General features: G+C 42.2%; 1 protein-coding gene across 10 annotated transcripts in view; it reads left to right on the top strand.

The window, feature by feature from the left end:
- ARHGAP40 (Rho GTPase activating protein 40) overlaps positions 1–14,875 on the top strand; it is a 78,003-nt gene that overhangs the window by 23,826 nt on the left and 39,302 nt on the right. For 3 of the 10 annotated variants that reach the window (XM_048820361.2, XM_075118810.1, XM_075118809.1), the window contains exon 2: positions 2,817–3,059. Coding sequence is in view for 5 of the 10 variants with exons in the window: in XM_048820364.2 (XP_048676321.1) it covers positions 4,689–4,804 (116 nt within the window). In the remaining 5 variants the exon portion in view is untranslated. Of the gene's footprint in view, positions 1–2,816; positions 3,060–4,017; positions 4,141–4,514; positions 4,805–14,875 lie in introns of those variants that run through there. The other 7 variants (XM_048820360.2, XM_048820362.2, XM_048820356.2 and 4 more) reach the window with 5 other exon arrangements.

A 14,875-nucleotide genomic window follows, 5' to 3' on the forward strand; every position in this document is an offset into this window, starting at 1 on the left:
ATGGACAGAAGTAACTCTGGGTTCCACTGCTTGTCTGTAGCTCTCACTGCATCCACCCCGTTTTCCCCAGCTGCTAGTGTATTCCCTGACCATCATTCCTTTTTTTTTTTAAAGAAAGATATTCAATTACAAGATTAAAGTTTATTTGCATGAAAACAGAATCTGCACTGCTTTTCTGAGTCATCTGCTCCTGTTGTTTATTCTCACTTGAAGTTCTGATCCTCTGTTTGTCACATAACACGTAGGTGCTTTAAAGCAGATTATGAATCCACAAATGGAGGATTATGCCCTCTGATTTACAGTCTTAGGCTGGGATCAGATTGGGTCTTATATGTGCCATTGAGCAGGCTCTCACCTGTGCAGTATTTGGATTGAATCCTCCGACTTAAAAGCCAGGTGGCTGCATGATGTAAAGTAATGTTGAGAATTCACTGAAGGTGATGCTTTCCCCTCTGAGTCATCACTGAACCGATGCCCTAGCAAAACATGGGGCTGCATGAGGTGCCTTTTTCCAGGTAAGATGTAAAACCAAGATCCTGACTCTTGGAGGAGCTGTAGAACCACAAACTTAGGAGCTCTATAGGGTCCAAAAATCTCTGTAGCTGCTTTATTGCTACTGGTTGGTTACCATTAAATAAATCTCACTGTTACTTTACACTACCCCAAGCCACAACAATGCCTCTGTAGCTAGAGCCATGCAAATCTGCGGATATCTGCTTTATATCTGTGGATATCCTCACCTGCATGTTTGCAGATTGTGGATTGGATGCGGGTACAAATTTGGTATCCGCACAGGGCTCTATCTGTAGCATCATTCTGAGAACAAGCAGAGACTCGGATAATCTTATCCATCCATCACACAGGCTCATCTCATTAGGGACTACAAAAACTATAATTACTTAATCTCAATAAGGATGTGTGGATGGATAGATAGTGTAGCTTGAGGTTTCTCCTGATCTCTGATGAGGAGCAGGGGGAAGAGCTAAAATTACTTGGATGACTTAATGTTGTCTTACATACCTAGCATTAATGGGCACTCTGTAAAATGTAAAGAGTGCTTTCTAACCTTCATGCTTTTTGAGCAAAGGACCTCATTCTCTTATGGGATTTCAGCTGACGTGACAGACTTTCACCCTCACTCCAGGTAAACACTGTCTTTCGCTTGGGAGCATATATGAAGTCTGAATGGCTAAAATGCACTCTACAATATCTGTTTCTGCTGTCACTTCTAGCAGGTTGTCTTCACTGCAGAGTTTACTGGAGTGGTGCCCTTAACTTGACTCACATGCCCACGCATACTCTTAACTGAAATATGGTGGTGATTTTTGACTCAAGTTGGCTGGCCCAAACAGTGGTAGAGGCTACTGCTCAAGTTAGCGCAGCCCATTAGCTTCTAACATGACTAACCAGCAGTGTGGCTGCAGGCTAACACCACGTACCCAGAAAGGTGTTGCAACATCTGAAACTGTTCTTGCAGAGCTCATCCTGCAGGAGCAAAATTCTCACAGGAATGTAGCTACAGAGATCTTGGGGGTTGCACATGAGCTTACCCGGAGGCTTCAGCCCTGTGGGGCATGTGCAGTCTGCTTGACTGAACCTCCTGGTTATCTGAACCTCTTACAGCGCCCCTCAGGCCTCCCCCCAACCCCGCACTCCCCTATCGAAATGAGGGTTTACTGGTGTTGGCCAACTTGTCTGAAAACATTTTGTGCGCATTGGCAAGCCACTAAGCAGCAACTCATGTTTTGACGAAGGAGTCACCTATATTGTTAACAGCCGAATCCCGGTGCTGGGTTGTTGTAGTGACTCATTCAAATGCTCTCAGAAGCCAGAAATGAATTCTTGTTTTTTCCTTTTGGCTGCGTCTTTTTTTCCATCTGGAAGATGCATGACTGAGGATGCGCGTGAGGGGCCTGGTTCTGAACCCAATTAGGCTTTATACCCGTGTAATCCCACTGACTTCACTGGAGAGATTCCTGATTCTCAGTGGTGTGAGATCAGAGTCAGAACAGTGGAGTTGCACCTGGAGCACAAGCTTAGCAAGTGGTGTGACTTTCTGTCCTTTTTTTGGAAAGAGTTTCACGCGAATTATCCCTCGCAGATGCCAGCAAGTCACCAACTTTAATGCAAAAAGGAATGAATACGGGGTAGGCTCAGTACTTTCACCCAGTTGGCCCCATACAAGATATGGAGCAACTCTGAGTTGCATACATGTACCCATGTTGTTAAACTCAGTTTTGAAATATTGTGCACAAGCTGCTCTGCTCCCAGGAATTAAGTTACATAAACAAATTGAAACATGAAAAGGAGTACTTGTGGCACCTTAGAGACTAACCAATTTATTTGAGCATGAGCTTTCGTGAGCTACAGCTCACTTCATCAGATGTGTACATCTGATGAAGTGAGCTGTAGCTCACGAAAGCTCATGCTCAAATAAATTGGTTAGTCTCTAAGGTGCCACAAGTACTCCTTTTCTTTTTGCGAATACAGACTAACACGGCTGTTCCTCTGAAATTGAAACATGTTCCTGTTTCAGTACATCCTATATACTCTAAACGCTTCCATTTTGTAGCTTACCTGATTGAACGATCGTCTTGTATAGTCACTGTCCGTTTTAAAAACCCAGGACTGTGAATCTAGTTTGTATTATTATTATTGGGTATCCCGCAGACAACTTGTATTATCGGAAAACCTGTTTGGCAAAGGCAAGACATGTTGAGGCTGCCTACAAGTGCTGGGAGAAGGCGTCTGTGGGGTGTGACGTGCCCTCTGTTCTTTCAGCAATGGTAGTTATGTGCACTTGTTTTCTTTCATAGGAATTTTAAGGGGGAGCTGTGGAAGGATCATCTAAAAGGCGAAGAAAAGGCTGTGAATTTTACAGCCTGTGTCAGAGCACAGTGCACTTGGCATGAGACCTCTTGTGGGACAGGTCCTCAGCTGCTCCACTGGCTTCAATGGAGTGATGCCAGTTGACACCCACTGAAGATCTGTTAACATTTAACATTCATTCCGTCAAGCTCCAAGAATATCAAAAGGACAAATTCTTCAACACGACAGAAGTGAGGGTAATTTTTATACTTTTAAGAAAACTGGAAATGTTCCCCGCCTGGCTAATATTAATGCCTGGGCAACAGACTTACTGACTTCTACAAATGGGTTGGGGTGAAATTCACCCCAGTGCAGATTCCCTGCACATAGCCCCATGCCTCACTCGGTTCCTAAGTTCGCCCTGCGGAGGGACGGCAACGTGGGTAGAGTGCCACATGTTGCTGCCATGGGTCATGCTTGTCTGCAATGAATAAACTAGTGCAGACTGGCCGCTAGATCTAAATTTATGCAGATCCAGTGGTTAGGAATTCCCTACATAGGGTCTATAGTTACTAGTACACAGGTTGGAATAGTGGCTGTGTCAATAAGTAGAAGGAATTCACAAATGAGATGGCCTTAGCATACTCTTACTTTAAATATTGAGTCCTTCTGAGGAAATTCAGTTGGTGGTGCCCCTTCTCTTGACCCAGTAATAAGGAGAATGACCCATAGAACCATTAGTGCTAGGAACATTGGGAAGATCTGTTAGTATGTGACAAGCCTCACATGGCTTCACTGAGTACATTTCAAATGTGATTTTATTTTTCTGTAAGATTTGCAGCGATTATGGTAACTCAGTGTTAGTGAAAAGACAAGGAACAGAAAACAAACATTGAAAATCAGACAGGAAAAATCTCAGAACAACTGAGGGTGGAAGGAAGGTGGAAAGAAGACTGCTGATGAAAGAACAAAAGGAGGGAATATGACTGCTTTATCCTTTCCCCCTCTCCTGTCATATATTGCTTGTCTTCAATGAGTTTTTGGGCCTGGGATTTGTATCTTGCCATATGTTTGGTTGCATGTTGTTGGTACTACTGTAATCCAGTTAATACTGCTCTTTACGCTCCTAACTCGTCAGGAAATAGGTTCAGAACATGATACCAAAGCTTGGAACAGCCATATAACTGTCTGTTTCTCCTCTTCTCCCAGAGTTCTTGGGCTTCAATTTGTGCACTTATATCATCTGACCCTCTGGTAGATATAATGCATTCTCAATGGGATTACTGAAAGGTTAACGTATCCCAGTCTGTGAGGACCCTTGGTACAGTTCAGGTGGGTTGATTGTTCAGAGCTATTTATGCCACTCATGGGAGTTACTTTTCACATGGTTGAGATTTTAGTTATCGTTTAACTAGCCCTGGCTTGGACATGTTCCCTGTCTGATTTGCATCAGTTATGTGGAAAATGGTAGAGCAGACAGTTTCTCTAGATCTAAACATATAACAATACAATTTTCAAATGCCAGAAGCTGGTTTCACTATGTCCTTCAGGTATGTATTGCATTCCCGGCACAGGACAGATGATTATAGCTCTTGGATGGGCTGCATAGCTGTATATTTAAAGTCACAGGTATGTTTACCATGATATTATTACATCAGGCTGGCTGGGTGGATGAGAGGAGGAGGAGGGAATTACCATCCAATTAGCAGAGTTTCTGCAGCATGAGTAGGTGGTGCTGTAGTTTTGCTTTCTTTGCAATCAGCTGCAGATGTAACACAAGGAATAACAGCAACTCCCTTGCTCTGTGACTGTCAAAGGCACACGGATGGACTGCTGCTGCTGAAAGAAAGCAACCATTGATTCCTCTTGTAACCAAGACCATGGATAAACTTGGAAAGCCTGGTTCTGGGTTTGCCAGAACTCGGATTCCCAGACCTCAACTTGTATTCCATTCCATCCAGCCTCCTTCCAATTCACAGGTCTCGGGCATTTGCAGGTACGGAGTGCTCACATTTTTGAGTTACTTTTTTACTGTACATTTAAGTTCTGTTCAGAAAGCAGGATGTAGAGTTAGAACAATATTGCACTCCAGTAGAATATACAAATGTGTGGAAACAAGGTGAAACCCTAATGGGAATATGAACAAGAGTAGTTAATTCCTTTAAAAACACACTTTTTGGCCATCTTGATCTTCCATAAATTCTCATATAGCATTTTAATCTAAATCAGTGTCACATAAATATGCTTCTTGGCTCGGAATTCTTGTGTGAAACAGAATAAACCTTAAGAATCAATGAATCATATCAGAGCATCTTTTACTGGATTCTGCTAGTTAGCTAGCTTACCACTTTGTATTGAGAATATACACCGGCTGCAGAGAGACCCTCTATTTAAAAATCATACTTCTGTTTGAAAATGTTTTATTGTTAGAATGAGCAGGGTAGATTATCCCATCTGAAAGGGTTTACAGGAAAATGTATGTTTCTCTGTTTTCAGTTTGTGTACTTTTGAAGTTCACAATATTTTGTGTGGTCTGTTTTGCTGTATAATCAGTCTGAGTCTTCCACATAGCAACAAAGGAGGAAAACAGAAAACATATTTGTAAAAACTGTTGGGAGGGGAACATTATTTTAGATTCCACATTTTTAAAATCTGGACTAGATTCTAAGTCCGCAGTATTTCGTTGAGACAGTTGGGGGGTTTCTTTTAAGACAGTTGGCTATTGAATAGTTTGAACTCTTGGTATTTTTGAAAACCACTTAGCCACATGTTCTTAATTCTCCACACTGCCAACATAATACCTGTATTGCTCAATCAGAAGGTGCTGGAATAGAAGTAGTTCTCATTAAATTCAAACAGTAGGTTGAAGGCAGAATGCCAGGTGTTGGTTAGAAACACTCATTCAAGTCCAGCCATCATATAAACCACTTAACTCTTGTATAACTAATCTCTCTACAGTAGTCTTATAGACATAGAATTTGATTGCTGTACAATGAAGTGTATGTTTGTGAAATGATGTGCAAAAAATCCCAGTATTCTGATTAATTGCTTTTAATGATCCATTGTTTCTGCAGTGGTGACTATGGAATGTGTATTGGATTGTCATTAAGATACCTATCATTTTACCCAGTACAGGGGGTCCCCGGGATATGTCTTCCTCTTATCTGTCGGTTTCACATATCCATTGCTCATCAATAGGGGAACATGTTCCAATTCGTATTGGTCCCAGTCCGCATATCCGTTGCTTCACCTTCTGTGTCGCTTTTTTTGGGTGCTTCCCCTGGTGTTCAGGAGGCGCTGGGAGGGAGGGGGAGGAGCGGGGATGGGGCGCGTCCAGAGGAGGGGGTGGAATGAGGTGGGGGGGGCATTATTTCTTATGGGGAAAAATTCCCTGATATTCGTCATTTCAGTATCCATCGTATACCCCGTCGTACCTGGGACTCCCTGTAATGGTAGCCTTGTTACCATTCCTCCCAAGCAATCTTGGAAAAGCGCTATTGATCCAGCTCAAATTCCTTCCCTGAGCGCACCTCCCCCTATTACTTCTAACCCTTCTGTTTAAATCTGGCAGGCAAAGGCCATGTGTGAGTATTGGTGAGTTCCCTACTCTGCATGCTGGTAGCCAGCTGCTTTGTATTCTCTGAACTCTAGAACTTGCTTAGTGACATTCCGTGAGATGACCAAGCTGCACACAGGAACTGTTCATGCATCATGAACAATGGTGAGGTTAACCTGTCCTTGGCAGTTGCTTTTGCTAAACGCCTGAGAACGGTTACCAAGCTGCGGAATTTTCTGTCTCTGTGCAAAGTCAACATTTTTTACTGTTTCAGCATATGCCACTGAAAAAGTGAAGTCAACCCAGCTATGTCGCTCAGGGTAAAAAAATACACACCCAGAGCCATGTAGTTAAACCAGCCTAACCCCACCATGTGGACCGTGCTAGAAGAATTTTTTCTGTTGACCTAGCTACCACCTCTTGGGGAGGTGGATAAACTACAGCAGTGGTTCCCAAACTTTAACAACCGGTGAACCCCTTTCCCTAAGATGTCAAGTCTCGCAAACCCCCTCCTAAAAATGAATTTTCTCCTTTACCTGAGTATAATTCATAAAAGCAGTGATCTTGGAAATATAAAATTTGTTTTTATGACATGCTTATTACACACTATTTATTATTAATTCTTATTTATCATTACGGTATTTTTATTACATTTATGAAAATGGCAACACTCTTTCAAGATCTCACTTTCATAACTTGTATCACTTTTTGAATAAGCCTGTTATAAGACAAGGCTCCTGTGTTTCATCAGGGAGTATCAGATGTGAAACAGCATGAAGGGATTTAAGAATCCAACTCAGAGAGTTCCTCCTACACAAGCATTCAGGTCTCGAAGTCCAGGCAAACAACGCACCTTACAACAAAGCTTAAACTTGTTCTTCATAATAATTTAAAAAGCAATACTAGCTGCCCGCAAAAACTATCCACCTCCCTTTCCATTTCTTATAAGGAGTCTTGAAGTTTAAATCTCCTCAGTGTGATAGATATGCTTGCTTTGATCTGCTTAGCTCTTGGAAGTCCAGGGGCTTTGGGCTGCTGGCTCCGTGCTGCCCGGGGTCCCTAGGGACAGCTCTGTCCGCCATTAGGGCATTTTTTCCCGAGAACCCCCTGTATTTCGCGAACCCCAGTTTGGGAACCACTGAATGACAGCAACTGGAGGATCCCTCCTGTTGCTATAGTGAAAGTCTACACCGAAGCACTACAGTGATGCAGCTGTGCCACTCTAGTTGTTTAAGTGTAGACATAACCTGAGCAATCCAAGTAAGGAGCTTATGTTTCTGCCCTTCCTGTTTTTCTACTGTCCCTAAATCTCTTAAGCATGAAGCTTAACTTGATCCTTCAGTGTATCCTTCTCTGGTCTTTTTTTTTTTTTTTTTTTATGCTGCTGGTCAGTAGTTAATTCATGTACCTTCCTTGTAATCTCTTGCCAATTGTTTCCCAGCATTCCTGAGCAGTAAACTATGCTTATCTATTCTATCTGGTTTAATGCACAGTGAAATTGGCCAGCTTCTGGAATGGGTTGCAACAGGAAATGACTGGCGCTGCCAAGTTTTTTCATAGTAATTACTACACCGATTAAGTAGGTGTAAGGCAAATTAGAAACATACTAACCACATGTGATATGTATCTTTGGTCCTTCATTTATTAAAGAAAGGCCTCCTTGGAATTACAAACAGAAAGTAATCCTTGGCGTACCTTCCTACCATGATTTGCCTGAGGATCTCAAAGCATGTTTACACACAGACTAGCTCCCCCACTGAGAGACAGATAACTTGTCCCTGTACACATGGGAAGGCTGAAGTACACAGAGGTTAAGTGTTTTTCCCAAGGTTGCACAGCTGAGATTGGAATAGAACCAAGCTCACTTACTCTAACACGGAGGCAACATTGTCTACAGGTTGGAACAGAAGTCTAGGAGCCAGGATATCTTGACTCTCTGGCTTTTGTCAAATGATTGAAATTCTGTGCCCCAGTTACCTTATGTGTGATGGAAGTAGATCATCATTACTCCCACTTGCGGGTAGGATGGTGAATAAATCATGGTTGCCTGTGTGGTTGCAGAGTGGATAAAATTGATTTAAAAAAAATTTTTTTATTTAATCTTAACTAAATGCAGGTTTACTTAAAAAACTATTTAAAATTAAATTTGAAATTAATTTATATTAAGTCCAAAATTATTATAATCTATTAAAATCAGTTCAATTAAATTCAGAAAATAATATCAAGCAGTACATGTTTGCTGCCGTATTTTCAAGAAAGTCAGAACGCTGAACTGATGGAAGAGGTTGAGTGTGCTAGCTTTTGACAGCAGTAACACCTTTTGCTGGTACAGAGAGAACGTTTTCTTCATTCCAGTGTATTCAACTAGTTAAATCAGTAGAGAGTTGAGAAAGCATGAAAGCTTGTTTTTTTATTCCAATCTGTGAATAAAAAGTAGGTGTGAGAGGATGAAATCTACCAGTTCTGAAATCTTGAAGGACATGGTGGTCAGAAACAATCAGTTCACTTCGCTAACTACAGTAGAACTTCCTTTGTTGAATAAATCACTTTTAAATGCAAATTGTGTCTTGATTTTTTTCTTATGTATTGATTTTTTCTTATGTCTCGATTATGTTTAAGGTAGTTTTGTTTTATTAGTGGTGTGCAAATCTCGTGTTTCCTTCACCTCTAATTTGGTTATTTCCTTTCTGTACCACCACACCCTAGGTGTGTAATGGTAGCCTTCTTGGGATATAGCCCAGAAAGGAGAGGATTGAGGTGCAGTTTCCCAGGGCTCGGGTCATTTAGCTTGAAAATTTGACTTGCTCTTATATTGGCACGGCTGAAGTGGAAATAAAGATTGGAGAGGTTTAGATCTGGAACAGAAAGCATTTTTGTTGCTTGGATGCAGCAGTACAAGTTGATTTGAGGACGCACTTTTAGGCAAATTTAGGCTTCATAGTTCACCAGCTCATGTAGACAGGGCGAGGTAATATTTTACCACTATGTTCTCACCCTGCTCTGGGTAGGGTTGTGGGGTGAGAGGCCAGCAGTTGGGGCATGCTCTCCTTTTTCCTGGAGAAGACTCGCCCGGAGCAGGGGAGAATTGCACAGATGATTCAGTGCGTATTCTAGGTATGCCAAGCCTGTGGAACACTTATTGTCTAAGGAAACCCTGTGTGCAAGTGAAGAAACTACTTTAAAAGTACAGCACAATACCACATTCAGCTGACAGAAGGAGGCAGTCAGCCAGCATTGCGTGCTCATTTCTGTTGTGCTGAGGGATCATCAGTGGGCTGAAAACATGGTACCACAATGAAAAATGTGCTTGACATCAGGATGAAGGCAGCTTAAGGTGAGAATTCCAGCTCCAGAGCTGTTCCCAGTGTAGAGGAAGGCCATGCTAAAGCAACTGTCATGTCTGAGCACAAACTATAATCCCAGAGGCAGATGGTGGTAACAAAATCCCAGCTACTGTTGCTAGAGCCTGAGAGTTGCAAGTCTACAGTCTTATGGCCAAGCAATCTTGATAAAGTATTTTGACACAAGCATGAATGCTGTGGCTCCCCTGGGCTGTGGATGACCTGCATGTAGCATGTCAGGGGAGGTGTGTGCAGAGCTGGCTTAAAGCTCAGCTTTGCACTGCCCTGCAACTGATGCCTCTTGTTCTGCAGTGCTGATCCAGCTGTGCTGAGCTAGAGAAGCCTGGAGGCAGCTCTAACTTTCACTGGCTTCAAATCACAAGTAGAGGATCAGCATAGTCTGGAGGAATCTTGACCCTGCCCCTTTTCCTTGAAATGCCAGCAGTAGAGGAAGGGCAGTATGGAAGTCCCTACACCGACTATAGCTTTGAAGGCTTGCTCTTGCACTGGTTTGATCCGCCCTGAACTGATTACACTGGCATTAATGCCAGATTCATTAGTGGTGTGGTGTAAAATGTTAGCCTTGCACCATGTCATAAATATAAAGGGAAGGGTAAACCCCTTTGAAATCCCTCCTGGCCAGGGGAAAGCTCCTCTCACCTGTAAAGGGTTAAGAAGCTAAAGGTAACCTCGCTGGCACCTGACCAAAATGACCAATGAGGAGACAAGATACTTTCAAAAGCTGGGAGGAGGGAGAGAAACAAAGGGTCTGTGTCTGTCTGTATGCTGCTTCTTGCCAGGGACAGACCAGGAATGGAGTCTTAGAACTTTTAGTAAGTAATCTAGCTAGGTATGTGTTAGATTATGATTTCTTTAAATGGCTGAGAAAAGAATTGTGCTGAATAGAATAACTATTTCTGTCTGTGTATCTTTTTTGTAACTTAAGGTTTTGCCTAGAGGGGTTCTCTATGTTTTTGAATCTAATTACCCTGTAAGATATCTACCATCCTGATTTTACAGGGGGGATTTCTTTATTTCTATTTACTTCTATTTTTTATTAAAAGTCGTCTTGTAAAAAACTGAATGCTTTTTCATTGTTCTCAGATCCAAGGGTTTGGGTCTGTGGTCACCTATGCAAATTGGTGAGGCTTTTTATCCAACATTTCCCAGGAAAGGGGGGGTGCAAGTGTTGGGAGGATTGTTCATTGTTCTTAAGATCCAAGGGTCTGGGTCAGTAGTCACCTAGGCAAATTGGTGAGGCTTTTTACCAAACCTTGTCCAGGAAGTGGGGTGCAAGGTTTTGGGAAGTATTTTGGGGGGAAAGACGTGTCCAAACAGCTCTTCCCCAGTAACCAGTATTAGTTTGGTGGTGGTAGCGGCCAGTCCAAGGATAACGGGTGTAATATTTTGTACCTTGGGGAAGTTTTGACCTAAGCTGGTAAAGATAAGCTTAGGAGGGTTTTCATGCAGGTCCCCACATCTGTACCCTAGAGTTCAGAGTGTGGGAGGAACCTTGACACACCTAAAAAACTTGGTCTTGAAACTGCAATGAAAGACTGGGATGCCGCCATTAATTCAGGATTCGGTGTACATAGAGCCTTCCAACTTAGGGTCTGTCGTCGGCAAAATAGCCTACAAACTGCCTTAATGTGTTGTACCAATAAAATAAAAACCAGCAGGATCTTATTAAAGGGAAAAAGGCAAAATACCACATTTATTGTGAATACAGAAAGAATCATAGTAAGCAGTTAGTTATAGCTATAACATGCCATTCAATCTCATATTTATTCACACATTCATTCATACAAACACACACACACAGGTTCTGCAAGGTTGTTATCATAGTTACCAGCCTTAGAGTTGCTCATGCCAAGCCACTGGCCATGGACATGAGGAGGGAGCAGGGCCTTGTCAGATGCTCATCTGATGCTCCTGGAAGTTGGTTTGCAGAATCAGACCCCAAAGTTCTCACTTTTTAGAGTCTATTTTTATAGGAATTTCTTCCTATGCCAGTCTATGGGAATTGCTTCATCATGCTGTTGCTGAATCAATCAGCAGATAGCACATTCCTGACAGCTCCAAGATGTCATCTTGTTCTTTGGTTCTCCCATTCTTGAGGCTGTTGGGTGGATTCCAGTCTGCCCTCCGGGGGGTCCTCTGGTTATTTCCACTTGACGCCTTCTTCAGCCGATGGACACTGGATTCTTAGGCTGGCACCTCCCTGATCATTCAGTTATTATCCACACCAAGCATCCATCCACATACATCCTCTATCTCTATTTTAATCACAATTGTTAATACAACAAAAGGGCATGAAAGTCTCTGGGTGCTGTTTCTGTTAGAGTATTGCTTTGAGTCTCTCTCTCTGTGAATTGCTTTGAGAATAGACTCTGTCTTAGAATGTACTAACACAATTAGCAGCTTGCAAGTTTCACACATAGAGGGAGAGAAATAGTACCAAAAACCAAGAGACCTCTTAATTAGTAATACCCTGGAATTTAAACTCTGGGGAATCAAACTCATTTGTGATTTTAATACAGAACTTCTTTAATATGATCCAACAAATGCTAAAAGAAAAGGAGTACTTGTGGCACCTTAGAAAGCTTATGCTCAAATAAATTTGTTAGTCTCTAAGGTGCCACAAGTAATCCTTTTCTTTTTGCAGATACAGACTAAGACGGCTGTTACTCTGAAACCTGTCTTAATGCTGTGTCCTATTTTTTGTTCTGCTATCACTTTTAAATGGAAGTTGTTTCCAGGACCTATTCCTATTCTCAAAGAGATGCGATGACAGCAGCTTTTACTACTATTGCTATTACTATCTTCACGGAACAATCTCCGGGACCGATTCAGTCCAGTTCCCAGCGAAGTAAATAAAAAGACCAGGGCTGCGTGGCTGTTTCATTGGTGTGTAGACTTCTGGGCTTGGGCTGGACATGGTCATTCCTGTTCACAACGCCCATGATAAATTTTTAAAATTCATTGGTCAAGGTAAAGGCTATCAGTACAAATATGTCATTTTACCCAGAAAGTATTTGGAAAATATAAAGCAGGGCAATATGAGCGTATGTGCAAAAAAAGCAAGGTGGGTGAGGTAGTATTTCACCAACAGAAGTTGGTCCAATAAAGATATTACTTCAGCCACCTAGTCTCTCTCATATCCTGGGACCAACTTGGCTACGACAACGCTTCATACCAAAAAAGCAAAGCACTCTAAGACTTATCAGCTGAGACAGCCCCTAGAAAGAGACTGGTTCTAGCTACTTTGAAAACCCTATTCCTGCTTTCCAGCAATTAGTCTCTGGAGTGAGATTTTTTGTGTTTCTCTCTTGTATGATAGTGCAGTGTGAACTTGTTAACCACTAATAGGATTTTATTCATAGATTCAAGGGCCAGAAGGGGGACCACTGTGATCTAGCCTGACTTCCTATATAACACAGGCCAGAGAACTCCCCCAAAATAATTCCTAGAGCAGATCTTTCAGAAAAACATCCAATCTTGATTTAAAAATTGGCAACGATGGAGAATCTACTACGACCCTTCGTAAATTGTTACAGTGGTTAATTACCCTCACTGTTAAAAACTGATACTTTGTTTCCTGTCTGAATTTGTCTAGCTTGAACCTCCTGACATTGGATCATGTTATACCATTCTCTGCTAGATTAGAGAGCTCTTGATCAAGTATCTGCTCCCCACATAAGTATGTACAGACTGTAATTGAGTCACCCCTTAGCCTTCTATTTGTTAAGCTAAGTTAAAATAGCCCTGGCCTGAATCCACCTTGTACAAGGTGATCCTGTCACAAATAGAAAAGGAGGACTTGTGGCACCTTAGAGACTAACCAATTTATTTGAGCATGAGCTTTCGTGAGCTACAGCTCACTTCATCGGATGCATACCGTGGAAACTGCAGCAGACTTTATATATACACAGAGAATATGAAACAATACCTCCTCCCACCCCACTGTCCTGCTGGTAATAGCTTATCTAAAGTGATCATCAGGTGGGCCATTTCCAGCACAAATCCAGGTTTTCTCACCCTCCACCCCCCCACACAAATTCACTCTCCTGCTGGTGCTAGCCCATCCAAAGTGACAACTCTTTACATAATCAAGTCGGGCTATTTCCTGCACAAATCCAGGTTTTCTCACATCCCCCCCCACCCCCATACACACACAAACTCACTCTCCTGCTGGTAATAGCTCAAAAACTTCAAATCCAGACTCCAGCGAGAAACTGCTGAATTGGAATTCATTTGCAAATTGGATACTATTAATTTAGGCTTAAATAGAGACTGTGAGTGGCTAAGTCATTATGCAAGGTAGCCTGTTTCCTCTTGTTTTTTCCTACCCCCCCCCCCAGATGTTCTGGTTTAACTTGGATTTAAACTTGGAGAGTGGTCAGTTTGGATGAGCTATTACCAGCAGGAGAGTGAGTTTGTGTGTGTATGGGGGTGGGGGGGATGTGAGAGAACCTGGATTTGTGCAGGAAATAGCCTGACTTGATTATGTAAAGAGTTGTCACTTTGGATGGGCTAGCACCAGCAGGAGAGTGAATTTGTGTGGGGGGGTGGAGGGTGAGAAAACCTGGATTTGTGCTGGAAATGGCCCACCTGATGATCACTTTAGATAAGCTATTACCAGCAGGACAGTGGGGTGGGAGGAGGTATTGTTTCATATTCTCTGTGTATATATAAAGTCTGCTGCAGTTTCCACGGTATGCATCCGATGAAGTGAGCTGTAGCTCACGAAAGCTCATGCTCAAATAAACTGGTTAGTCTCTAAGGTGCCACAAGTACTCCTTTTCTTTTTGCGAATACAGACTAACACGGCTGTTACTCTGAAACCTGTCACAAATGGTGTTTTTTCCTTTCCTTCTTGCTGTTCTTTCTCCCTTTCCCTTCAAACACTGTAGGAGCAGCAGTTACATTAGCAAGGAGGCATTGTTTCTTCTTCCTTTGCTCCAACAGTCTAAATCGAGAGGAGGATAACTTGCTCTGGTTTAGTGTTGTGGCCTATTGTGTTCGTATGGGAGCAGTTAAATTTATTTTAAAAGCAAGTAGGAAAATGAACCCACTGAAGAAAATCTGATATTATATTTTATCAGTGTATAAAGCACTGGTTAGGAGGTGTTCTGATTGGCTGTCAAACACGGTTTCAGAAATAGGGTAC

Source organism: Caretta caretta, chromosome 13 (genome assembly GCF_965140235.1).
Source record: "Caretta caretta isolate rCarCar2 chromosome 13, rCarCar1.hap1, whole genome shotgun sequence".
NCBI classification, from domain to species: Eukaryota; Metazoa; Chordata; order Testudines; family Cheloniidae; genus Caretta; species Caretta caretta.